This window comes from Podarcis cretensis (genome assembly GCF_951804945.1).
Source record: "Podarcis cretensis genome assembly, chromosome: 2".
NCBI lineage: Eukaryota > Metazoa > Chordata > Lepidosauria > Squamata > Lacertidae > Podarcis > Podarcis cretensis.
In genome coordinates this window covers 64,400,976-64,426,519 of record NC_137171.1, presented here as the reverse complement: position 1 = coordinate 64,426,519, position 25,544 = coordinate 64,400,976, and the positions used below count along the sequence as shown (strand labels likewise).

Sequence of the window (25,544 nt, the reverse complement as noted above, 5' to 3'; positions counted from 1 at the left end):
TCCCTCCGTCTCTTAACAATGCAGACTCTCCTTCCGTATACACTTCTTGTATACACACAAGACGATTTCCCTGTTCTGTAGGTGGGAGGATACAATATCCTAAGGGGCTGCTGCCAAAATGGTACCCGTGTTCATTTTTTCACCTCTGCTATACAGTATGTTGTAGTGGGGCTTAGGTAAAGGTAAAGGGACCCCTGACCTTTAGGTCCTGTCATGGCCGACTCTGGGGTTGCGGCGCTCATCTCACTTTATTGGCCGAGGAAGCCGGCGTACAACTTCTAAGTCATGTGGCCAGCATGACTAAGCCGCTTCTGGCGAACCAGAGCAGCGCACGGATATCCCGTTTACCTTCCTGCCGGAGTGGTACCTACTTATCTACTTGTACTTTGACGTGCTTTCGAACTGCTAGGTTGGCAGGAGCAGGGACCGAGCAATGGGAGCTCACCCCGTCGCGGGGATTCAAACTGCTGACCTTCTGATCAGCAAGTCCTAGGCTCTGTGGTTTAACCTACAGCGCCACCCGTGTCCCTGTAGTGGGGCTTACTAGTACCATTATCCTGAGCACATCATAGCTGAGCAGGGACGTAGAATTAGCATAATAACAGCAGGATGCAAGGAAAGTTGAGTTCCATGCTGTACATAGATGGGGGAGGGAATGTGATGCTGTTTTCAGAAGCAGGCTTAGGGGGGACAGTTGTGTGGGTGATGTGTAGTTTCACTGTGGGAAAAACCAGACACACTGCAAGTTGGGAAGTGCAGCCATGAGTATTAATTCTGCCCCATGGATTAAAAGTCTCTGTATGCACTTTGTCGTACTTCTGACTGAGCTTCTGTCCTTTCATACTGAGCTCTGACTGGTGAGGGCCATTGTGATGTGGTGGTTAGAGTGTCAGACTAGGACCTGGGAGATGAGGGTTCAAATCCCCACTCAGTCACGAAGTTTGCTGAGTCATCTTGAGCCAGTCACTGCCTCTCAGCCTAACCTACTTCACAGGGTTGTTGTGCGGATTAAATGAGCCTTGAGCTCCTCGGGAGAAAAGACAGACATTTATTGCTAGAAAAGCAATAAATGAATAAAAATTCAATAGATAAATATCAGTGTAGGGAAAATATGTGCCAATCACACACTAAAAGATGGCTATGAATGCCACCAAAAAAAAAGTGGTGTGCTTCCTTATATAATTCCCATTATAGCAATTAGGGAAGTTTTTAATGTTTGATGCTCTGTTGTGTTTTTAATATTCGATTGGAAGCTGTCTAGAGTGGCTGGGGAAACCCTGCCAGATGGGTGGGGTATAAATAATAATAATATTATTATTATTATTATTATTATTATTATTATTCCTTTGTCACACTGCTTGCCTTAGGAGTTGGTGCTAATGTTGATGGCACTATTGTTGTCCTTTCGCTAGAATACTTGCAGCTGGATCCTCAGTCAGGTTATGCACCAATACGCAGCCATCTCCATCGGTCTGCAAGGTTTGTATGAACAGGAAGAACTGGGCAGCACCCCATAAAGCCGACAATATTTTTGGGAAGCTCGAGAGAACAAAAGAGTCTTTGCTGGAATCCTGAAATGCGTGCCACAAATGTGGCGCTCGCCTATGATTCTCCATCAGCTCCGCTGCCTAAAGGCAGTGTATTCCTCCGTCACTTCTTGATTGCTCTGGTCTATCATTTAGTTTTTGGCTGCAGCCTCAGATTATATTTTTGGGACTCGGGAAGAAGGGGACGGGGTGGGAGGGGGACGGGAGGGGGAGAGCCAGCCCACTGTAGAGAGAGAAAGAAACAGAATTGGAAAATAGAGGAGGAGGAGGAGGAGAAAGAGAGCCAGCCAAGCAGAAACCCAGCCCAGCAAACCTCGGAACGGTTTCCTGTTGCCTCCTTCTAAAACACTTAGATTCCTTCAGACCCTTGAGAGAGGCTGAAGTTTTCTCAGCTCCGTTGCCCTGTCCTTGAGGTATGGCATCAAATCCTCCTTTTCCATTCTCTGCTCTTTCTCATTCCTCTCTGTTATGATACTAAGCAAGCGGGTCACAGTTTGCCAAAGATCTAACATCGGCATCTGAATTAACAGTGCTGGTGGAGAAGGGGAGTTGTATTAATGTTTGGGGATTTTTTTTTTATTTTTTTTTTTGCATTTTCTTGACTTTCCATTATTGAGAATTTTGCTTGCTGCACCTTACTTTTATTCCTCATTTCGAAAGCTATTCCCACCCCTCTTATAGCTGAAGCATGTTAAGAGGCTTAGTTCAATGACATTTCAGAAAGAACAGGATTTTGCTGCTTATTTCATTGCTTTTCGCTACTTGCCATAAATATGTGTTTATTTATTGGAAGATGACAGTAATTTTCAAGCAAGTTGTTACTCTGTTGCTAGGATTTCACAATTTAATTCCTCCCCTCTAATAATAATAATAATAATAATAATAATAATAATTAGGTCTGGCACATGGAATGCAGCCTGTCACTGGTCACTTCAGGTTACGGGCATCTAAGGAACTAAACTTGTCAAGAGAACATTATCTTTAGCCCAACGATATTTTTCTTTCCAGAAAAAGTCCACCAAAAGAAGAAGAAAGTTGTTGTTTTTAAAGTATACTACTCCCTGCAATTGTCGTTATTTATCTCACTGATTTGCTTTTGGCAGAGTGACAGCAGTACAGAAAGAGGATGAATTTCAAGTCAGAATGTTGTGGGGTTTTGTGTTTGTTTGTTTTTTTTAAAAAAAATAACAACAGTGGATGCTAAAAGGGATTTCATTGCCTTTAAAGGCAGCCACTGCCTCCCCTGCTTTGACCCAAGAGAATAGTTCAGCTGCTCTTTTTTTTTTTTTTGTTCCCTCTTGGAACAGTATTTTATTCCAAAACGTTTGCCAAGAAAAAGGCAGTTAATTTTGAATTGCAGAGTGCAATCTAAGCGCCTGGAGCAGTTTAATCTGGTGCAGATACGAAAGAGCCCTGTTGCTCTGAGCAGTCTATTTGTGTGCGTATTGGTGGGGGACGAGGGGAAATATAACAAAAATGCAATGGATTGTGACTCTGGAAGGGTGGTAAAGTTGAAGGGGAGAAAGTTTTATGTGTGTATGTGAAGGGGATTAAGGAAAATGAAGGCACAGTCCATGAATCAGTTCAAACAAAGCCATTGTCTGCCACATAGGCAGAAGCAGGAGATTGAGGGTGGGGGGTGGGGAGATATCAACTTTTCAAACTTTTGCCAAGCTCCGCCTACTGGGGTGGGGGAAAGGCGCTCTTCTCTTGTATGACTCTCCCACAATGGAATGTCGGCTTCCATGGCAACCCTTTCAGGGCCTTTTGGTTCAGGAGATGCAAGGCCTTTATGGCCTGAGACGCGGAAAGGAAAAGATGTGTTCAGCTGGAACTTTTCCCCTTTGCAGAATTTGAGATGCGGAAAAGTTCAAAGGTTTATTTTTTTGAAGTGCTGCTTTCGGTTCTGAATCGCCCTTCTATGCAGCATCCAAAAAGAAGGAATGTAGAAAGACACAACAGAGCGCCTCTTGACTTCTCCCCAGTTGTCCTTAACTGACGTTTCAATCTATTATGGCAGAGGGGATCTCATAACACACACATCTTCATGTCAGTAAAGTATTTCAGTTCACTCGCTATCATTAAAGCCAGAGCTTGGCTTCTGCAGAGGATCAGCCAGGGCTCCATTGGGGACTGTGTGTTCAATGCTTGAACTCAGTTCTGGAATACGTAAAGAAAAGGAATATATTTTCTGTGCAAGTGTCTTTACCACTAATTATGGTGGTGGTGGTGGTAGTAGTAGTATAGTGGTACCTTGGGTTACGTACGCTTCAGGTTACATATGCTTCAGGTTACAGACTCCTTTAACCCAGATATAGTACCTCGGGTTAAGAACTTTGCTTCAGGATGAGAACAGAAATCGTGCTCCGGCGGCGCGGCAATAGCAGGAGGCCCCATTAGCTAAAGTGGTGCTTCAGGTTAAGAACAGTTTCAGGTTAAGAATGGACCTCTGGAACGAATTAAGTACTTAACCCGAGGTACCACTGTAGTAGTAGTAATAATAATTTATTTATATCCCCAGCCACTCTGGGCGGCTCCCAACAGAATATTAAAAACACAATAAAACTTCAACCATTTTAAAATTTCCCTAAACAGGGTTGCCTTCAGATGTCTTCTAAAAGTCAGATAGATAGTTGTTTATTTCCTTGACATCTGATGGAAGGGTGTTCCACAGAGCGGGTGCCACTACTGAGAAGGCCCTCTGCTTAGTTCCCTGTAACTTCGCTTCTCATAGTGAGAGAACCTCCAGAAGGCCCTCGGCACTGGACCTCAGAGTCTGGGCTGAATGATGGGGGTGGAGACGCTCCTTCAGGTACGCTGGGCCGAGGCTGTTTAGGGCTTTAAAGGTGAGCACCAACACTTTGAATTGTGCTCGGAAACATACTGGGAGCCAATGTAGGTCTTTCAACACCGGTGTTATGTGGTCTCAGCGGCCACTCCCAATCACCAGTCTAGCTGCTGGTCTGTTCCCTGCAACTCCAGATTAAGATGTAAATCTTCCAGAGCCCCAACTCTGGGACAGCCACTGTTTAATGGTATAGCGAAAGAACAGCAATTATGCCCACACAGTTATTTATGTCAGCTACATTCATGCCAGCTGTTTATATCTTAAAACAAAGGGCTATGATTAAACAAACCAGCCTTTAATTAGCTCTGTGCGGTACTTGATAGTTTAGGTATTCTTTATAACTTAAGAAAGTTGCTGATATCTTTTTGCACTGGAGGAGGGGTGAATTGTAGGGATTTCACAGGTGGTGAGCATCTGGGCTTCCGTCCAGGCCAGACTTCCGGCCACTTTCCTCTTGGGACAGACTGCTGGTAGCTGACAACATGAATGCTGAGCAGCTGGCCTTGCTTTCATCATGGTGCCGCAGAATCCATAAAATAACATGACCCAAAATAACTGGAAAATTACAAGCAAAGCAAGCCCAGCTTTCCAGTGCTGGATATCTCAGACAGGACTTAGAATTTAGTCAGGTCCATCCATCCATTTATCTGTAAGCTGCCTTGAGTCCCAGTCTGAGGGGAAAGCATTATTATTATTATATTATTATTATTATTATTAGCCACAATTGTGGCAGGACACCACTTCCCCTGAGATACAGGACATCTCCCCAGAGGCCCATGAGATGGCACAGGGACTTCTGGAGCAGTCTCTTATTTCCTGGTAGGAGGGAAATCTAGAGAGACTAGAGCACAACTTCCTTGTGCTACTTTTGTCTCCACAAATGCCGATAAGAAGTCAGCGCTGTCTGCACTGAAATGAACACGAGAGAATTATTCTCTTGCTCCTTTCTTGCTGCCAGACATCCCTTTCTCTGGGAAATGGAAGATCACCTCAGTACACCAGGGAGTGAAGTAAAGCTATAGCCATAGCTGTCAACGTTTCCCTTTTTTAAGGAGAAATTCCCTTATTCCGAATAGGATTCCTCGCAAGAAAAGGGGAAAGTTGACAGCTATGACTATTGCTAGTCCTTGCAGGAACCCAAATGTACAAGTCCTCTTAAGCCAAAACATTTTAAGGCCCTCTTACTTGAGAGACACCGCCCCACAATAGGGAGCTGTTGTTGTCCCAACTACAGCCCCAAGCTCAGGTTTATCACCCCAATGAGAATTATGCCCCAGGCAGCACATTAAATATCATAAAGGTGCATGTGATTTTTCTTTCTTTCGAAAACTATTTGCTAATTCAGACTGGAAAGTATTTACCTTGTGCAGCTAAGGACTAGCAATAAAGACCTAGATCATATCCCTGATATTACAGTCCTATAAAGCTTCTTTCCCCTTATCTTTACGGTGAAAATTACCTGCTGCTTTCCTCTGCCCTTAAGCCTTGGATGTTCTGACATGTATCATTTTCTCTCCAGATAAAGCCACACATTTGATACTAGGGAGCTGAATTATTGGGCAGTTCTCTTGAATGAGTTCTTAAAATGATAACAATTTATACAGTGCTTCTGCCAGAGCAGACTAACATCAGCTTGTTTTTACAGAGGAGAAAATGAAAGGGATCACCATTTGCCGGCAGGAAAGGGAGGGCTTAATGTGTGTGCCTAACAATACAAAGTGGAGTCAGAAATAGAATCTCCATCCTGAGCTCCTTTGGGAGGAAGGACAGGATTAATAATAATAATAATAATAATAATAATAATACCCAACCATTACCCAAGCTTTTCTTTGCTCATAGTATTACATCTTTGTAAGCTTTTAGCTAGTGTGGCTGCTGAAACATGGAGTTACTAGCAGTGGCGTAACGTCCTTTGCCAGCGCCCAGAGAACATGAGCGCGCATGTGCCCCAGGCAGGAGCAGAGCATGCTCATCCAGCCCTTGCCACTGATGCCGCCGGGCGGGTGTTCACGTGCCATGCGGGAGCAGGGTGTGGAGGGTGCCCTTCACACTTCGCCATCTGCACTCCCCCACGCCTATCACCGATGGGCAAACTCTGCTGTGCTGGGCAGGCGCAGAAGGTGATCTTCATCCTCTGTGCTGTCCAGTCCCTGCCGCTGGCAGGGTGCAAGGGGGATCTCAGTGGGGTGGGGGGCTCCTGGTTCATGCCCCCCCAGATTGTTTGCTCAGGGCAACATCCCCCATTCCCCCCCATGCCACTGGTTACTAGACAGTCTTTAATGTTGTAAATTGCTACTTGGGTTTAATAATTGGAAATGAAATGGTGATGCGATCAGTTTCCCTGAAGATGAACAAGACAGGGTTAAATGCATAAGAAGAGCCCTGCTAGATCAGGCCAGTGGCCCAGCTAGTCCAGCACCCACAAGATGCTTATGGGACGCTTGCAAGCAAGATCCGAGCACAGCAGCACTCTCCCCTCCTGTGGCTTTCAGCAAACTTGCATTCTGTTCATGGAGGCAGAATGCAGCCCCCAGGGTCAGCCGCTATGGATAGCCTTTTCCCCATGAGGTTTAAAAGCAAGCTGTGCTGCATTGATTTATTTTTGAACAACTTTTTATGGGGTTTTTTTATAAACAGCAAGCTGCACTTTAAAAGTATTACCATTGCAGCAATAGCTATCACACAGCCCGCCCGCCCCCATTTCATTTATATATTTTTAAAAATCTGGCATAGCACTTCAAGCAAGACCAGATAGCTGTGCCCACTCTTTATTTAAACTCCCTCTAATTCGTCAGTGTAGGGTTACTCTCAGGCATTGTGAGAAATTCAGCTTGGTGCTGCTGCGCCTCAACCGCCACCAGGTACACGTGCCAGGGCCTGGTGACAGAGGAGGCTGACCATCATCGAGCATTTCCCCAAGGCTCCCTCAGCCTGGCTCAGTGGGCTTCCTCCCATGTTAGTGACTGTCTGTGGATTGCAAGCTACAAGCACAAACCGCTCGGTCATGGTACTCATCTGCAAACCTTGGTTTGCGGTTTGAAGGCTTTCTCCATGAGCAACAGTTGCAAAAGGGATCTGTTTTGTTTAGGGTCCTCCTGGTCAAGCCATAGTAGAAGGTAAAGGACCCCTGGACGGTTAAGTCCAGGCAAAGGCGACTGGGGTGCGGTGTTCATCTCACTTCCAGGCCGAGGGAGCTGGCGTTTGTCCACAGACAGCTTTCTGGGTCATGTGGCCAGCATGACTAAACCACTTCTGGGGCAACAGCACACCGTGGCGTAAACCAGAGTGCACGGAAATGCCATTTACCTTCCTGCCACAGTGGTACCTATTTATCTACTTGCACTGGTGTGCCTCTGAACTGCTATTGGCCAGAGCTGAGACAAAGCAACAGGAACTCACCCCGTTGTATGGATTTGAACTGCTGACCTTCTGATTGGCAAGCCCAAGAGGCTCAGTGGTTTAGACCACAGCACCATACTAGTCAACTTAACTGATTGATAAAAAGCCGGTCCTGAAGAAACATTTTGCTCTATTTGAACACTCGTAAGGCTTCTTGCGCCCTCTCAAATCTGCACCAGAGGGTTTGCTGAACTCTCCAGAACAGAGGGCAACAGCAAAAATTGGGAATTAGTGAGAATTACCTTCCTTCCCAGTCCATCCACAGAATTTTTTGCTGGAGCAATGAGTTGGCCATGAACAGAAGGACCCAACTAGAAACATCCCTTCATAAATGCTGCATTTGAGCCATATTCATATAATGCTGCTACATGGACAGGTGTTGCACAGCTCTTCTCAGAAAGAAAAGGCTCAGGATAAGTGAGCATACTGATGACTGTGCACACTATGATAGCTTTTTAAGAGATGCATGAATTGGCAACATGGGTTAATACCCCCACCATGTCAAAACAGGGTTGAAAGAGTAGTTAGTATGAAGGGTGTGAGAAAAGGGGTGCAGGCTCTAGCCTTGCTCCATGACTCTGCATCCTTTAAATGAGATGGAATGTGAACAAAGAGGACAGCAGAGAAAATTGAGTTTGTGGTCATTTCAAATGCTGGGTAATGAACGTTATCCTTCCTTGGGAAAAGGCAGAGAAAGCAGTCCATACTGTCCAGAGGAAGCCACCAGTGCTAATCTTAGAGGGGAGAGAAGAGAATATCTGCTAAGAGATGCTTGAGATATGCAGTTGATAAAAGGCAGCCACCAAAGCCACCTAAATTGCTGGTGTGGAAATAGGATGATCACACCTTTTCAAAGCTCATTTAAATAACTCTGGTCTCATTATTCATTATCATCATAAGGTGCTGTTTTGCATAGGAACATATGTCAAAAGGAAAGAGCAAGGAAAGGTGGCCTGATGTACGTGTTCTGCAATGGACTCTAGGCATTAAAGACAGCAAGGCAAAATGGTGGAGTCTACTAGGACAAAAGAAACCCTTACAACAGCCTATGTGCTGCATTCCAGATATCACGGGGGGGGGGGGCGGGGGGCACCCAGGGGAGATGCCCTGGTGGGAACCTTCCTTAGCTCTGCAGCAGCTACCAGTTTCAAGCCTATTCTGGGTATAATGTGGACTTGAATGTTGATTTAAAGTGGGGATTCAATATTCCACTGTTCCTCGCGGACTACAGACCACAAGGCAACAAAGAGGTACATGTGGCACCCAAGGGAAATTGCCAGGACAGGGAGCTTATGCAAACTGCCATCTAGTGTGCTTTCCCTTTCACAAGAAGCTTTCCCTGGGATTGTTGTGTCAGATGCAGTGGTGTAGTGGCAAATACTGAAGAGCTCATCATGACAGTCTTCATAGCCACACCCTAAAGGAGTGTCCAAAAGTACAGGCAGCTGCACTGATCCCTATATTTATGTGTGCATAATACGTGTGCAACACACACACCTGCACACATCAAAATGTAGGAGTACATAGCCTATTACCAAATTTATTAGAATGAATATGACCACAATCCAATGTAGTTTCCTGGTAATAAGCACCATGCATAAGGGAAACCATGCATAAGTTTATAGCCATGTCAATCAGAAACGTGAACCATCTTGCAAGGAAGTGTTGCCATTTAACCTGCTAGCATGAAGTAAGAACCCCAAACCAAAGGAAAGAAGTTTCCATCCTCTTGATTATTTTCCTCCTTCTCTGACTGTGCAAAATTGACACAAGCAAGCTTGAAAGCTTTATTATCATGTCACTTACTTGCAAGGAGAGTTTGTCAAGTACCCTAGCACCCCAGCAGATGACATCATTGTTCTTGCACTTTCCTACAACCCCCCAACCCCAATTAGATCATGGGAAAAAGACAACACTTCTGCAGGATAGGAGTGTAGCTGTGATTTATTTGTTCTTGGAGTGGGGATGGACTCTGCACATGCTGAGAAGCTGTCTTTTCCTCCCATGAGATATATAGAGAAATCACTCCAGTTGAAGAAAAGCATGGGATCCTTATCAAATATCAGCACCATTTATAGAACCAGATACCAACCGCAGCTTACACAGCAAGCCCTGGCTGAAACTAAACACAGAATCTGGTTCTTCTGTAGTTCAAACTGGGATAGTGACCATGCCACTTAAACCTTATTCGAAGTTCTGTTCCTTTGGACAACTAGCTTTTGCATCTGTTCTGTGTTCCAACCTACTCCTGTGAAACAGGAAAAGGGGGATTGCGTCTGCATTCATGAGGATATGAATGCATGTGCATTAATCCACTTTGCAGATCCAAACTTTGAGTCTTGGCACTGAGAAGCATGTTCATGGGTTGAGCCCCTGTGAGCCCCGGGTCTGGCTCAAATTAAGCCCCAGCAGCATGCCTTGAGTCTTTTGATTTTCTGCAGATAGCTGTGTGATGGCTGCTACACAGGTCTTCATTGCGAGAGCATCACACTATGCATTTGACACCTCTATTGCAAAGTACCAAGGGTACGGCTGGAAGGCCTCAGCCAAGGCAGCTCCTCTTAGACAAAAAATAAGTCTCTTATGGAGGCATTTCTGGACATTTTTGTTTTTCAAATAAACTTGTTTCCTGTCTCCAGCGACAGACGTTTATGTAAAGCTTGTTTGCTCAGAGAGTTGATCCATGTCCCTTCTACCTCCAAGCACAACAGTGGCTGTTCTCAGTGTTTGCTGGCCTGCTGTCAGATGGGCTCCTATACCTCAGCACAGCCCCGGGCCTTGAAATCTGATATTCTCTGGGGCAAGGAACACCACTTGAGATCCTCATCCAAGGTAGCTCAAGGGCTGTTGTCTTCTGAAAGCAGCCCCTTGACACCTGGCTCGTAGCTGCTGAACCTCAGCGATGCTGTCGGACCTTGGTCATCAGTGGACCTCGGAAGCAAGGCAAGAAAGAGCCCCACTAGGCAAAACACAAGAAAATCCCTTGTAGATCCAGGAGGAGGGAAACAGCCAGATGCAGCTGTACTTTTCCACCCCCAAAAATGCCATTTAAAAGGGGAAGAGCTATTGACCTCAACTTCAGGTCTTGGCAGTGACGAAGGATGCTTTCACCAGCCTCCAGAGCAAATAAAGGCAAGAGGAAAGGACTTGGTGTACTGAACAGCAGGAGAAGAGGTGGGGGCAGAGGAAAGAGCTGTCTGCATTAGACAGCCGCCAAGTCAATGGGAAATAGGCCCCCTACATAGCCAAAGTGGTACTCTCCAGATGTTGTTAGACTGCAACGCCCATCATCCCCAAGCAGCCTGGTCAGGGATGGTGGGATATGTAGTTCAAAGCATCTAAAGGACACAAAGTTGGTCATTCCTGCCTTACTCTATACTCACCAGAAAGTGTCTATAATGATGAACTGTCAAGCACATCCATGATTTTGCATGAAACCATGTTGCATCTTCATGAATGGTTATATTTCTCTTACCATGATCTAACCATATACACAAAAAATACATCATGCAAAACATGCTGGAGGCTGCAGCATGAACGTTTTTAGAAAGTTACAGTGTAAATATTGCTAAAGCCTGCTACATTTGAAATAAATAAAAGCAGAGGTGGAAAATTCAGCCTTTCTGTAGTGCATTGAAGGCAACATGTTTGGAAAACGATTCCCCATTTTGGGTGCAAAGGGAGCATGCAGCAACCTGCCATAGAAATGCCAGGAAATGCATTCATATTAGATCTGCAATATATTGAGGGGTGGAGGGAAATCAGCAACATTTTGTATGAGGTTGCATTTAGGTGTGAAATTTGTTTGTAGGTAGGGAGCTACTTTGCAGAGTTCAAATTTTGAAAGTACTAAGTTGGAGTTCAGAATTTTATATCCTGCAGTTTAAAACTTGGGAGACTTCTGGTTTATGAAAATATTTCACTGTTAGATAAATATTTCACTCAGGCTTGCACTACAAATGAAAAATAAAAACCACTGACAGTGTTGTATTTATATTTTGTCATACATCTGTTACATGAACCTGCTACCAATAGGGAAGGTTATTTGTGAGAGATCTGTACGCATCAGTCTCATAATCTTATTGTGAATACAAATTCCATATTCTCCTGGATTTCCCTTCTTTGTTAGAAGCAGGAAGTGATCAATGAACAATAGATTGTATCTGAGCAATTGAAGAGGCATTTGGCAATAGCATGTTGTATCAGTTGGTCTGGATTTCCAGATGCCCACCAGTTTGTACCCACTCACCCACAGTGATGGTTTTTCGGATTAGCAAAGAGTTCATATATCATTTTACAGTCAACACATTCAGATTCTTGCCTGCATGCTAGGCACAGCAAGAGATTCCCCTTTCTTCACAGTTCATAGCACTTTTCATGGACACAGATATTCAAGTTCTACAAATTGCGTCTGGAGAAGACAAGATAGCTCCATATAGGAGCACTGTCCATCTGTATCAACTCTCTACTCTTAGGAAAATAGGTAAAGGTCTGAAAACTCTCAGCAGCAAATATATAGGCCTGTAGAAGAAGAAGATTCTGCAGTTGCAACCTCTGCTGTATGCCAGACTGCAGATAAGCAAAGAATTTAATCACTCAGGATTTCCTCTGTTTGCTTCCCCAGTGCTTTCTGGCAAGAACTTCCTTGGGCAAGGGTGGACATGCTTTAATGCTAGTGTGTTTGAAAGATAGGACTTTGCACCAGCAGGAAGATGGTTTGGACATTACATGATGCAGAGAATAACACTGACTTCCACTTTTCCACCCTTATTTTTCCCCTTCTGAAATATTTTTGGCTCCCAGTAAAACTCCCATGTTTTTGTTTTTAAATCCAAAGGATATTTAAATTATTCTATGGTTATCTGTTATGCACACTTCTGCAATGTAGTTAATAGGAAAAAGCTCATTTTAGTTCCTTTATTTTCCCCTACTACCCACAAAGTCTGAAACAGAGATTATAACTGAAAAAAATTTATGGATGCCAGGTTTCAGCCCAGAAATAGTGTCTCTGCCTTCTATTTCTCTGCCACCTCTCCTGCTGCATTTTCCTTCTTTGCTTGTAAGGGGTCAAAATGAAGGCTTGCTTTGCTAGGTCCAGGAAGTCAGTGGATGGAGGTCATTGTGGCATCTAGCTCCACAAGGCCACCAAGTTCAATGAAATTTACTCACTGGGCATGTGCTTGGTCAGGGATTTCAGCCTAAAAATCCAGGAAGAAATTTCTGACAATAAGAGCTGTTTGATATTGGAACCAACTCCCTTAGGAGACTCCCCTTCATTACGGGTTTTGAGGCAGAGGTTAGATGGCCAGTTGTCATGGATGTTTTAGTTGAGATTCCCTTGGGGTCCCTTCCAACTCTACAATTCTTTGATTCTATGTATTGTCGAAGGGAGGAAACTGTAGGTATAATCCTTCCATCACCTAATGTTAATCAAGTTCATGAATTGTTCTGCAGAAGACTTCAGCTTTAAGTTCAAGTCATTTTCATTACTCCCATTTCTTTCTTTTTTGAAGCATCCTTGCAGGTCATCAGCATCAACTATGTCAAAAGCCTTATCTACCCTTACTTATTCTTCCTGTAAGAAGAAACAGTAACATGAAAACATGGTGTTGTGGTTACAATGTTTACTCAGCACAGGGCTCAAATCCTCATTTGAGCTCACCATGATTTGGGGCCACTCACTATCTATCAGCTTAGCCTACCTCACAAGGTTGCTGTGAGAATAAAATTGGAGGAGGATCAAGCATGCTACCCTAAATTCCTTGGAGGAAGGGTGGAATAAACTGCAATAAATGAAAATAATAAACTGACTCTCGTGCAATAAAGCCCATAATTTTCATAAAAACTAATACAGTAGAATACAATACTCAATCCCCACCCAAATATAAGTCAAATGTTTCCTCTTCTCTCTCCAGACTTCAAACAAAGATGCGAGCCTGGATTTTCTTCCTCTTCTGCCTGGCAGGCAAGGCCCTGGCAGCACCGGTAAGTATTGAAATGGGATCAAATAAAATTTTAAAACCTGCTTCCTAGAATGAATTTCTGCCCCTCCTGCTATAGGATTGCCATTGGGCAAGGCATGAGAAAGGTGAGTTTCAGGGCCAACATACAACAAAAGGATTGCCGCATTTTGACAGTACAGTACCTTGGAAGTCAAACAAGGTACAGTACCTTGGAAGTCGAATGGAAGCCATTCCAGAAGTCCGTTCGACTTCCAAAACATTCAGAAACCAAATCGCGGCTTCTGATTGGCTGCAGTTAGGGAAATGGAATAAATTGCTGTGTGAACTCAGGCTAAGTCAGAACAAGCATGGATGTACACACACCAGAATCCATCCTTCTCAGATGACTATATTCAAAAGTTTGATTCTTTTCAAAGTCACTGCCAAAACTGCGCCTTAGGGACAGGTGTGCTGTAAGTGTTGCTGGCAAAGTCCATTGGGTGGTGCCCAAGTTAGTGAGCAACAGGAATTCACGGACCTTAACTCTTTGAATTCTAAGTGTGTATATGTTTTAAATAAAATTGGGCCAAGAATACTTGAGTGGCTTCAAGTCTATTAAGGAATGAGATACGGCAATACTGCATTCCAAAGCAAGGCAAGGAGCTCCACAGACTTCAGTGGGGCTGCTAGGTTCTAACTGTGGCAAAGGGGAGCATTATGCAGAAGGTCTCACACTTTCTTCCTGCTGGTTACAGCACTTGGGTAGGGTGGCAGAGGAGCTTTGGTCACTGCAATAGGAGTGGAGCTTCAGGCACAAGGTTGAGGGAAACCCTGCAGTAGAGCTAGGATGGGAGACACATCCACACCTGACTTCCTTATTTCTTCCTTGCAGCAGGATGCTCTACCAGAGGAGATGGAAGTAGTAGAGGACCCTACAATAGAGGTACGAGTTGATGCAATACCCCCCCTTTTTATGTGCTTTGTGGGAGCAGATGCATTGGAAGAGGTGGGATAACGACTGATGGGAAGTTGTATGACCACCACCCAAACAAATTGGGATGGATGCTCAGCAAACAAGTAGTCTGGAAGCAACCTAACACATTTTCTATAGCATATACGTTCAGTGGACTACAATCTGCTTACGCCATAATACAGTGGTGCCCCGCAAGACGAATGCCTCGCAAGACAAAAAACTCGCTAGATGAAAGGGTTTTCCGTTTTTCGAGGTGCTTCGCAAGACTTATTTCCCTATGGGCTTGCTTTGCAAGACGAAAACGTCTTGCGAGTTTGCTTCCTTTTTCTTAAAGCCGTTAATACCCGGGGAATCCGCGCTCCACAAGAAGAAAAAATCACAAGACGAAGCAACTTGCGGAACGAATTAATTTTGTCTTGTGAGGCACCACTGTAAATATGTTAGTCTTTAGGTACCTCGAGACTCTTTGCTCTCTCTTTTTTTGCTAAAACAAACTAACACAGCTATCCTTCTGGAGATAGTTGCTTCAGACCACCATTTCTCAAGGTTGGTCTTTTTATTCATTTTATTATGAGTTAAGAGCTTTCAGACTGCTTGCTTGAAATTTAAGGGTGATCAGAAGAGGAACGGAACTGCAGCCGGAAGCTCTGTTGAGAGGTGGGGCCTGTAACTCAGTCACAGTGTGAAGCACTCTTGTTCAGGGTTCCAGCTAGCCACCAGTCAGCCATACCTCTCCTAGGACACCCCATTCCGTACCATTTCCCCTCCCCACCCTGTTTTCTGTATCCTCCACCCACAACAACCAGTTGTGCCCATTGAGCATGTTCAGTCCTCACTGAATTGCTCAAGAGTCCCCTCCCCTGCTTTTATAGTTCACTAAAAATTGTGCTTCTCCAAATCTTCCTCAAAGACTCCTGTGCTATTTGGCTACATTTTAGAGTATGAACTCACTATTGGCATTTAGTATACTAAATACCTCAAGGACCACCTCTCCCCATATGAACCAAACCAGATCATCATCTGAGGCCCTTCTTTGTGTGCCTCCTTCATGAGAGGCCAGATGGTGGCAACATGAGAATGGGCCTTTTCTGTGGTGGTTCCCCATTTGTGGAATACTCTCCCCAGGGAGACTTGCCTGGCACCTTTGTTACATATCTTCAGGTGCCAGGCAGAAACATTCCTCTTCTCCCAGGCCTTTGTCTAATAACACAATCTATGGCCTTTTAAATTGGAGGGGGGTGTTGTTTTTGTTTGTTATTATGCATTTTCAACCACCCTGTAATCTTCAGGTGAAGGGCTGTATAGAAATTTAATTATTATTAATAATAATACCTCAAGTTGGCTCTTCTTTCATGAAAGGAAATTAACTCTAGAGACATTTCCCTGACCTTTGGCTTCCTAAGGCTGTGAGTCTCTCTTTGAACAGCCTATTTTAGTGGGTATGGTTTCTATGTCACAAAAGGTTTCCAGGTTGTCATCAACCAGAACACAACAATAACTGACCTTATTCCACCTCTCTTCCCAGGAACCTGTGGGTATCAACCCCGTTCAGGTGGAGGTTGGAGAGTTTGAAGAGCCCACTGTGGATGTGGAGGAGATTGTTGCTGAAAGTAAGCAGTACTCTGGATATTATACTTTAAACCTGCAGACATGCAATGTTTTATATGTACACATAATATAAGCAGGGCCAGCCCAAAACATTTTGGCACCTGACATCCTGCCACCTGAGGCGGTTGCCTCACCTTGCCTCAAGGGTGGACCAGCCCTGTATATAAGAATGCATATTTTATAGAAATGCAAAAAACTGAAGAAAAGGGGTTGCTGCAGCAGCCCTGGTATGCTCATGCCACATGATGTTTCTTGCTACTGTCATTTAAGTCCCGCCCTCCCAATCTTACATCCTGAAGATCCAACAGCATCAACTCTCTCCATAGGCTGCTTTAAGTTGCAAGGGGTATTACTTTAAAGGACCACAGAGGGAAGGAAATGGTCTGTGAACTGCATGTTCCCTCTGAGGCCGGTTCTCACTCAATTTCAGCCATGCAGAATGTGTTTCAAGATATCTATCTGTTTTTTAGGCTTGGGAAAGATTCGAAGTACATTAGATGGTGGCAGTAAGGTATCACTCTTTCAGAAGAGAATGCTGACACTTGCAACTTACGTATTTTTCGCTCTATAACACGCACCAGACCATAACACGCACATAGTTTTTAGAGGAGGAAAACAAGAAAAAAAATATTCTAAACAAAATAGTGGATATATGATTTTTGTGGTTCATGCTGTGGCCACAGACATGTGATCTGACAGTGAGTTTGGAGTAGCCCAATGCAAAAATCCTGAGGATCCATGTGGATCCATGCTTTGTAACCATGGAGGAGGGAAGGAAGAGGAACCATGGATCCTCTGCTCACGACTGCAGCAGATCCCCCCCGCCACCCACAGGCATTCACTCCATAACACGCACAGACATTTCCCCTTACGTTCTAGGAGGAAAAAAGTGAGTGTTATGGTGCAAAAAATACGGTAACTCCAATACATCAGTTAAGGAGTTCTGGTTATTCCTGTGCTGCCCTAGTTAGAGACAAACATAGACTATTGGACTATATGCCTTGCTCCATAAAATAAATATGTTAGGCTATCCTACATCTGATGAGCCAAGCAAACACTATGCTGGATGGCTCAGACACTACTGTTGGTGAAAAGGCTGAGTATATCTCTCCATGGCTAGTTTTCCAGGGTTTTCTTTTTATACTGAGGAACCACTGACACTATTTTGGCTTCAAAAATTGCTTCCCCCCCCTGGTCTCGCTTAGATCCTTGCCAGAACTATCACTGCAAGCATGGCAAAGTCTGTGAACTGGACGAAAACAACACCCCTATGTGTGTGTGCCAGGATCCTTCCAGCTGTCCAGCCAGCACTGCAGTGTTTGAGAAGGTGAGCAGAGAAGATGAGTGAAGTCAGGCCAACAGAGCAAACTGACGAAAATGGAGGTCTTGGGAACAGTGATTGCTTATAGCCTCAGTTATATCTTAGCTTTAGCATAGCAGCTGATGCATCTCTGAGGTTTCTCCCAGTAACATCTGTAACTTCTGGTTAGGGCATATCACATAGTTAAGTACCATGCTACCAATGAAGGGTGTTTTGCAAGTTTGGTAAATAGCCACGTCATCCAGCCCAACTGCATGAAAGGAAGCTGCAGGAATTACTGAGAAAGGTATGTGAGCAATGACAGGAGAGTGGCCACCATGCCACTGGACAGAATGAGTGCAGCTTGTCATTCTTCTGAATCTTTCAGTGGTTTTGTTAAATACAACTGACTATCAAGTCTTCCTCAACAGCCCATGACACATGGAGTGAGAGGCCCTGCCTGGCAATAGTTCTTCCCCTACCTGATGGGTCAGTGCCAAGGGCATTACTGGAGGACAGCAGCTCCATCCCCCCTGGACTTTGCCCTGTTGAGTGCCATCTTGACCCTGGCACTCTAACATCTACATGCAGCTGCCAGGAAAGAAAATTACTTGGGAATGCAGTGACAAATATATGCTGACCCCATCAAATCCAGGGTTGCAGTCCAATCCTTAAATGAATTGAAAGTGGAGTTATGGGCTGGATAAGGATTGCCAAGTAGAGGCTTTATGAATACCTAATAGACATTTGAGCTTGTCTAGCTCTGGAAGGTTATTGATGTTGTCCTAGATGGGGAGAAAGATAGATCCATGCTGCATTTGAGCACCTCATCTTTCTAATGCAACTAACCCTTTTCACAAAGGTATGTGGCACTGACAACAAGACCTATGACACCTCTTGCCACTTCTTTGCCACCAAATGCACTTTGGAGGGAACCAAGAAAGGACACAAGCTCCACCTGGACTACATTGGACCTTGCAAATGTGAGTTTTCATCCTTATGAAGTAATCAACACCTGCTTTCTAGATGTTGTGGCACTACAGCTCCCATCATCATTGACCATTGACTATGCTGCCTAGTGCTGTTGGGAGCTGTATCATGACATCATCTAGAAGGCACCACATTGGCTACATCTAGCCTATATTCAACTATATTTTCAGAATTTGCGGCTCCGGCATCCATGTGATCTAAGGAATAGCAAAAACACTACATCAAGTTATGTTAGCATGGAAATACATGGAGATCTACATGATCAATGTGGGTCACAAATAAGGCTTGAATGATGGGCATCCTGAAGACTGTTCATTCACGGGGTGTGCAACACTAGCACATGCTGAAAAAATAAAAACTATAAAAATAATAGTTTTTAAAAATAAAAATACTTCGGTCATTCTGTGACAATACAGAATGTGCCTGCATTCATAACAGTCAAGTGACAGATTCTGGGAAATGTGCTGAGAAAACGGACCCATAGGTCAGCCCAAAGGCATGGCACCTACCATCTTGGTTACCTCAGCGATTGTGTTCACTGGTCCAATAAACCAGGAACAAACCTTGCCTAGAGCTTGTGGTTTGTCTATCGTGAGACAAACCACAAGCCTGCTTTTGGTTGTAATGTTAAGCCAAACCTCAACTTAGCCCCAGGTAACAAGACAAAAGCAGAACCAGGGGAGGAGCGCTGTGGTTGAGATTTCGGCTCTGGGAACCTACACATTTGCTAGTCTGTGCTGTCCCATGGCTTGGTTTAGCATTACATGTGAACTTGGTCTCTGTCAGAAAAAGGTGGCTTGGACTCCATTAATCATCTGCACCTGAAGAAGCAGGAATAGTTAGGAAATCTCTGTAGGCTGCTCAGCTACAGCAACACATCTGAAGACACAACCTTGATCTCTATCTAGCCAAGATTTCCATCACCCTGCTCACTGGTAGACAGGTTTTATAAAGTTTCCATATTTCTTTGCATGCTTCATAATTGCAGCTTATTTTGGGTGTAAGATTTCACAGGGGGGAGAAAATGACATAATCAGTTCCTCAGGTCTGATCGTCACAGAATGCATGATCAAGATGGTTCTGCAATGTTGGGTGTTGGCCTTCAGCTTTGTTTGGTCCCTAACTTTAAGGCAAACGTGATCCCCTATTTCCTGTAAATAGAAAATGTGATCCTGTAAATAGAAAATGGTCTATTTACAATGCTGAAAAGTTCTGCTATAGGCTTTCAGTGGATTTTGTGATGTCTCTTACATGACACCCCAGGTGACAAACAAGTGATAAAGTATTCATTCAAGAGCCTTCTCGTCTCCAGCATCTTTCTACGTCTATCTCTAACCACAAGCCTGTAGAATGAGACAGCTTCTATTTTGCAGGCATTGTCCTTGCCCTAGTTCAAGGTATCCACAGTTGCTTCAGTGGCCGTGATGATTTCCTGTTTCCAGGGGCTCCACTATGGATGCCTTGTGCAACTAACAACCTCTCATTTAAGCATGCAGGCAAACATGTTGAATAAATTATAAACATATCACCAGCCCAACTTTTGAGCAGATGGGATGGAGTTAGATCAGGTCAGAACACAGAATGTGTGGTCAAGGCGGCTTAACTGTTTTAAGTGTTGGCAGGATATTTTTATTTTCAATTGGTCTCTAAGTTTAAGGCAAGAAGCGGCCTTTGCAACCAACAGAAAGAAATACTTTAATATCTTCTCCTCCAGACTGGATTAACGTGATAGCTAGCATTTTAACAAATATGCCATTAGTCAAGTAAGTCCTAGATTAATTTAAAAAAACAAACAAACACAGACATTTAAGCACTGAACTCATGGATGGTTGATGGAGTTAGATAAATGTTTTCCTCCTACCTGGAATGCTATTTTCTGCTGCTTGTGAAAGGCAAGCTTATACTTTCCTATTTTGTACAAAATGAAAAACTTAAGAAGGTAAAAAGTTCAAAGACAAACAAACCTGGATCAATCCACAAGCTGTTTATTGTCTCAGGTTAATCCTAAAGTTGGTTCTGATGTCAGGGTGCGGAAAGAGAGTACTGTCTTGAAGAGATTTTGGGGAGAATGAATGGCATCCCCATAGAAACTTGCAGAATGGGCCTTCTTTTTGCATTGTTAGCAAAAATAAAATTGTGCAAACCTTTTGAATGCAGTGGCTCTCTTTGCTATAATGCGTATCGCTATCTAATAATTTCTGGGCCATTGTTAGGTGGAGTCAGTGTCTCATTGAAATGGACTTATGGTTAAAGAAAATAAACATGGCTTGTCCTTTACTGTAAATGAGCTGATGGGTCTCTGGTTGGGTTTCAGTCATTCCTGAGTGCCTCGACACCGAGCTGAGTGAATTCCCCCTGCGTATGCGTGACTGGCTGAAGAATGTGCTGGTGACCCTGTATGAGCGGGATGAAGACAACAACCTCCTGACCGAGAAGCAGAAACTCAGGGTGAGCTACAGCTCCACATAAACAACCATCCCCATAGCTTACATGGTGCACAAAAGTGGAGTTTTCCTACATTGTTATTTTTCATGGTTATGGATCTACCACCCCATCACACCAAGACCAACACATCAAATCACATCACACACTACTGAATATAGGCAGCTCACCCATTTAAAGAAAACATTCCCAGCCCCCAAAGTGCACCTAATATTATTTAAGTGTATGCCTAAACATATAACATATGAATATAACAATTGTTTTTGAAAACCAGCGCACCCATTAGAGCCAGGATTACATCTGTAACAGATTCATACCCAGCACACATTTCTGGCAAGTCTGGGTCTTCTGCCACACAATGCATGACATGACCTTAGCTGCTCAAATGTGGGCGCAAAGGGAACATGCCATTTGCAAAGCCAGTCTTGTGTCACCAGTCATTGTGTGTCTTGCATTACCTTCACATGCTGGTGTATTCCACCAGATGGAAACTTCTCTTGGACAGCATGTCATACCCCCCTTCATGTACATTTCCACCAGAAATTCACTGCTCTGTGGCTCTTCTTTGGCCATCTCAGGATGAAATGCAAGCTATTGCCCACTTTACCCCAGGAGAAAGGCTCTGATGGTAGCTTCAGACTAATTTCTTTTTTAATGCAAATTGTATCTTGATGAATAGGTGAAAAAGATCCACGAGAATGAGAAGCGCCTGGAAGCTGGGGACCACACAGTGGAACTGCTGACCCGTGATTTTGAGAAGAACTACAACATGTACATCTTCCCTGTGCATTGGCAATTTGGTCAGCTGGACCAGCACCCCGTCGATGGGTATGTACCCACCCACTTCCCTGGCCTGTGATAAACTCTAGCAGAGACAAGACACATTCCTATTAGATCACAAGCAAAATTCTTTTTTTTTTTTTTGTAACCTTCATTAGCCCTCATCAAGCAAGGCTTAAAATAATAAATAGCCTAGGATACAAGAACCAAGTCCCTTATTTATCTTAGGTGTAAAATAGCCTGCACTCAGCTCTTTGAAAAGCTACTTTGTTAGCAGAGGTCAGGGTGGTGTTTACTATGAAAGATGGGCACCTTCCCTTACTGCATGACTGTGCCACAAATCAAGCACTTGGCTTTCAGCCTGCTAAGCAGTACATCCTTCAGATTCTCAGGATTCCTAAATTTAACTTTTAAAAACAGAAAGGGAGTGTCTGCTGAAGGCTCTGGTATCAACGGATAGAGAGTACAGCCCATCCATTCTCCATCCACATAATGCACTTCATGTTTGGGTAATGGGATGTTTTGCAGGTCCTTCCGTTTCTTAGATAAGACTACTCCACAAAATGAGAGAGATTTCCCAAAGAACAAGATATCTTTGGTATATAAAGCCTGATCCATACATTCTCCAAATGGTATGGTGCATCATAACTGCGTCCTGCGATGCTCTAGTAATGTACGAAATGAGAAAATCACAGGAGAAGAATGGAGCACATGGAAAGTTCCTACATTAGTTTTTGTTTCCTTTCATACATTACCAGACTGGCACAAGTCAGAGGGTTGGAACATATGCCCATTGGGTCCCTTCCAACTCTTATGATTCTATGATAGGTCACAGATACAGGAAACTTGCCTCCATGAAGCTTGGGTAATGTATGACAAGGAAACAGGCCTCAGTCCAATATAAAAGGGGGGAATTGCTGCCAGGCACAAGAAGAGATGGGGGCATCAGTGGCTTGAATTGCCAGTGTTGGATTGACCTAGCCCAAAGTTAAGCCCACAGATATGTGCTCATCGTCTTAATGGTACAACGGACCCAGAACATAGAAGCCTTCCTATTGAATGGACATGAGAATGAGCTCCAAAATATAAAGGAAGGGTATGATTGGGTGGGAGTGGAGGACCAGAGCGAAGGGATTGTTGCCTCTGTCCTTTCTGCCAATCCAGTGAAAACTGGTAATTTTAGGGTGTTGTTGTTGTTGTGACCACCTTGATGCTCCTCCTTTCAGGTATCTGTCCCACACTGAGCTGGCCCCACTGAGAGCTCCCCTCATCCCCATGGAACACTGCACCACCCGTTTCTTTGAAACATGTGATCTAGACAATGACAAGTATATCGCTCTTGAGGAATGGGGCAGCTGCTTTGGCATTAAGGAGAGTAAGTATACCGCACACCAGGGCTAAGACATCACTGAGACTTCAATAGAGGGGGGGGGGCTCCTAATTCCAAACATCTCCTGATGATTCCAGACCAAGGGAATCATCTAGGGACTAGGGAGATACACCAGAAATAAAAGCACTTGCATAAAAGGAGCTATATGTCTGCTCAGTAGTAAACCCCACTGAGTTACCACCAGGTAAGTGATTATAGGATTGAAACCAGAGCAACTTCATAAACTAGCCCAGTTGGTGGCACACCTGATGAGCGCTGGGATCTACTCTGGAACTCCTTGACAGTCTGCCTCTTTTTTTTCAGTTGTACCCCAATCTTTCTCCAAGGAACTAAAAGCTTTGGTTTTGGAACTTTGGTTGTCAGGCTGCCTTCCCTGTTAGACAGCTTGTGGGGCTAACCCTGCTTAGCTTTGGCAATGGGACCAGGTCAACACTCTGGTCAAGCTTAAGAGCTGGCCCACGCATTAGGTGGGGTGATGTAGCTGCCTCAGGTGGCAGAAATGCAAGAGGCAGCCACCGAAAAAGCAACCCAGTTAAAGGAAGTGGTGGTGGCAGGGCAGCACAGTTTTGTGCTGCACAGCTTTGCTGCTGAGGGGCCCCTAAGGGTGGAGAGAGGCCTTCTGCAGAACGCCCTGCTCGCAGTGAGTCTCAGCGAGAGGGAGGTGTTTAAGAAGCCCTTGCGGGGTTTGCCCCTCTCCCTGCCCAGTGGCAAGGCTTTGAAAGGGCTCTTGCTTGAGGGGAACCCCTTCCGCAGCCTCACACCCCCACCATGGAGGCATTAACAGGATGTCTCAGGTCACCGCTACCAAGCACTCAATGCTATCTCTTTCCTCAATAGGGCTGTATGCTGCAGAGAACTATGGCCCCATCTGCACTGTCCATTTAAAGCAGTATCATATCACTTTAAACAGCCATGGCTTGCCCCAAAGAATGCTGGGAACTGTAGTTTGTGAAAGGTGATGCGAATTGTTAGGAGACCCCTATTCCCAGAGCTGCAGTTCCCAGAGTTCCCTGGAAAGATAGATTGTTAAACCACTCCTGCGAATTGCAGATTTCTGAGGGGAATAGGGGCCTCATAACAGGATGTGGAAGGAACCTCAACAGGCAAATGGGGCAGCTGGTTTTGGCAGGGGTGGTCAGCTGGGCTGGCAGGCAGGAATTAAGGGTGGATTTTTCAACAAACACTCACATACATATTGGGGAATCACACTGTACAGATTCACACACAGTGTGTTCTTACACCATGCCTTTCTTATTCTTTTGCAGAGGATATTGACAAGGATCTCGTGATCTAAATTCAGCAGCTTCTGCTTCTGTTACCTGCAACTCCCATGTTTTCTTTTCTTTTTTTTTAACAATTTGGGTTTTTGTTGTTGTTTTATCGGGGACAAGGTGCTAATATAGATCTAAACTTATATATTAACGGTGCTAAAAGAAAAAGAGAGACAGAAAATTGTTAGTAGCCTAATCTATACCACTAGATTACTCTGCTCATGCATTCATCTGTGTTTCTGTTGACCTCTTGATTTGATAATATCAGTACAGTGAAACAAATCCGCTTCTGTTCAAAGTATTGACCTCCTTCTCCTGGCCCTCTCTTTTTCTAACTTTTTTTTTTAAGAAACAAAATCTTAACATGTTTTTGGCTATTTAACTCTCAGGCTAAGGACCTCCAGACCAATTTACTCCCCAATTTCTAGAAGGCAAGTAAAGGAAAGTGTACCAAAAAGGGTGTTGGGAGACTGGGCTATACAAAGTCAAGTAGTGGGGCAATTGTTTTATGGAAGTTTAGGAGATCCAGATTTCAGTTACTAGTAGGATGGAAAAAGCATGCAGTTGGGTAAGGTCTACAAAATCCAAAATGGTGACTTTATGAATTCTGCGGTTCTCGAATCTGGCACCAACTCACCTGAAAGGAATGATTACAAGAGAGCAACTGAGATGCAAGGGGGGGGGGGGACGAAGTCTTGTTAACTCCCACCTTTTAAAATAAAAAGTAAGAAAATTCTACCTGCTTCATTGCTACGCAGTGACTGTATTCTTTGTTGTTGTCTTTACCATGCTTTTAAAGTTAGATTTGGTGCTTATCTGTGTTTGGTGGTGCTTATTTTTCTTTTCGTAGTCTTTTTCCCTGCTGTCGTTTGTTTGTCACTGAAATCCATTCTGAGGAGCAAAAGCACATTTCCCTAAGCCAAGTCTTTCCCTCCTAGTCGTCTGTGGTCATTCTAAAATACCCATCTTGCCTCTGAGGAATAACACTAGGCCTGTTCACATGATAAGCTGGATGCGTGTACAAGCATTCTCTACACAGGTACAAGTTTACATT

At 44.1% G+C, this 25,544-nt stretch overlaps 1 protein-coding gene across 1 annotated transcript; it reads left to right on the top strand.

Moving 5' to 3' along the window:
• The first annotated feature begins 1,799 nt into the window (after nt 1-1,799).
• On the top strand, nt 1,800-25,237 carry SPARC (secreted protein acidic and cysteine rich). Its single transcript, XM_079968316.1, has 10 exons — nt 1,800-1,960; nt 13,710-13,779; nt 14,629-14,679; nt 16,235-16,319; nt 17,523-17,644; nt 18,480-18,600; nt 20,922-21,055; nt 21,729-21,877; nt 23,056-23,204; nt 24,485-25,237. The coding sequence occupies exons 2-10, from the start codon at nt 13,723-13,725 to the stop codon at nt 24,511-24,513; spliced, it is 897 nt and encodes a 298-aa protein (XP_079824442.1). The 5' UTR covers nt 1,800-1,960; nt 13,710-13,722; the 3' UTR covers nt 24,514-25,237.
• The last annotated feature ends 307 nt before the right edge of the window (nt 25,238-25,544 follow it).

What these genes read in the sequence shown, in the direction of transcription:
- SPARC (XM_079968316.1), top strand. Translation starts at nt 13,723, where the DNA reads ATGCGAGCCTGGATTTTCTTCCTCTTCTGCCTGGCAGGCAAGGCCCTG. An exon ending in GGAGGAGATTGTTGCTGAAA is followed by an intron (nt 16,320 to 17,522) that starts GTAAGCAGTACT and finishes GGTCTCGCTTAG; the next exon opens with ATCCTTGCCAGAACTATCAC. An exon ending in GCACTGCAGTGTTTGAGAAG is followed by an intron (nt 17,645 to 18,479) that starts GTGAGCAGAGAA and finishes CTTTTCACAAAG; the next exon opens with GTATGTGGCACTGACAACAA.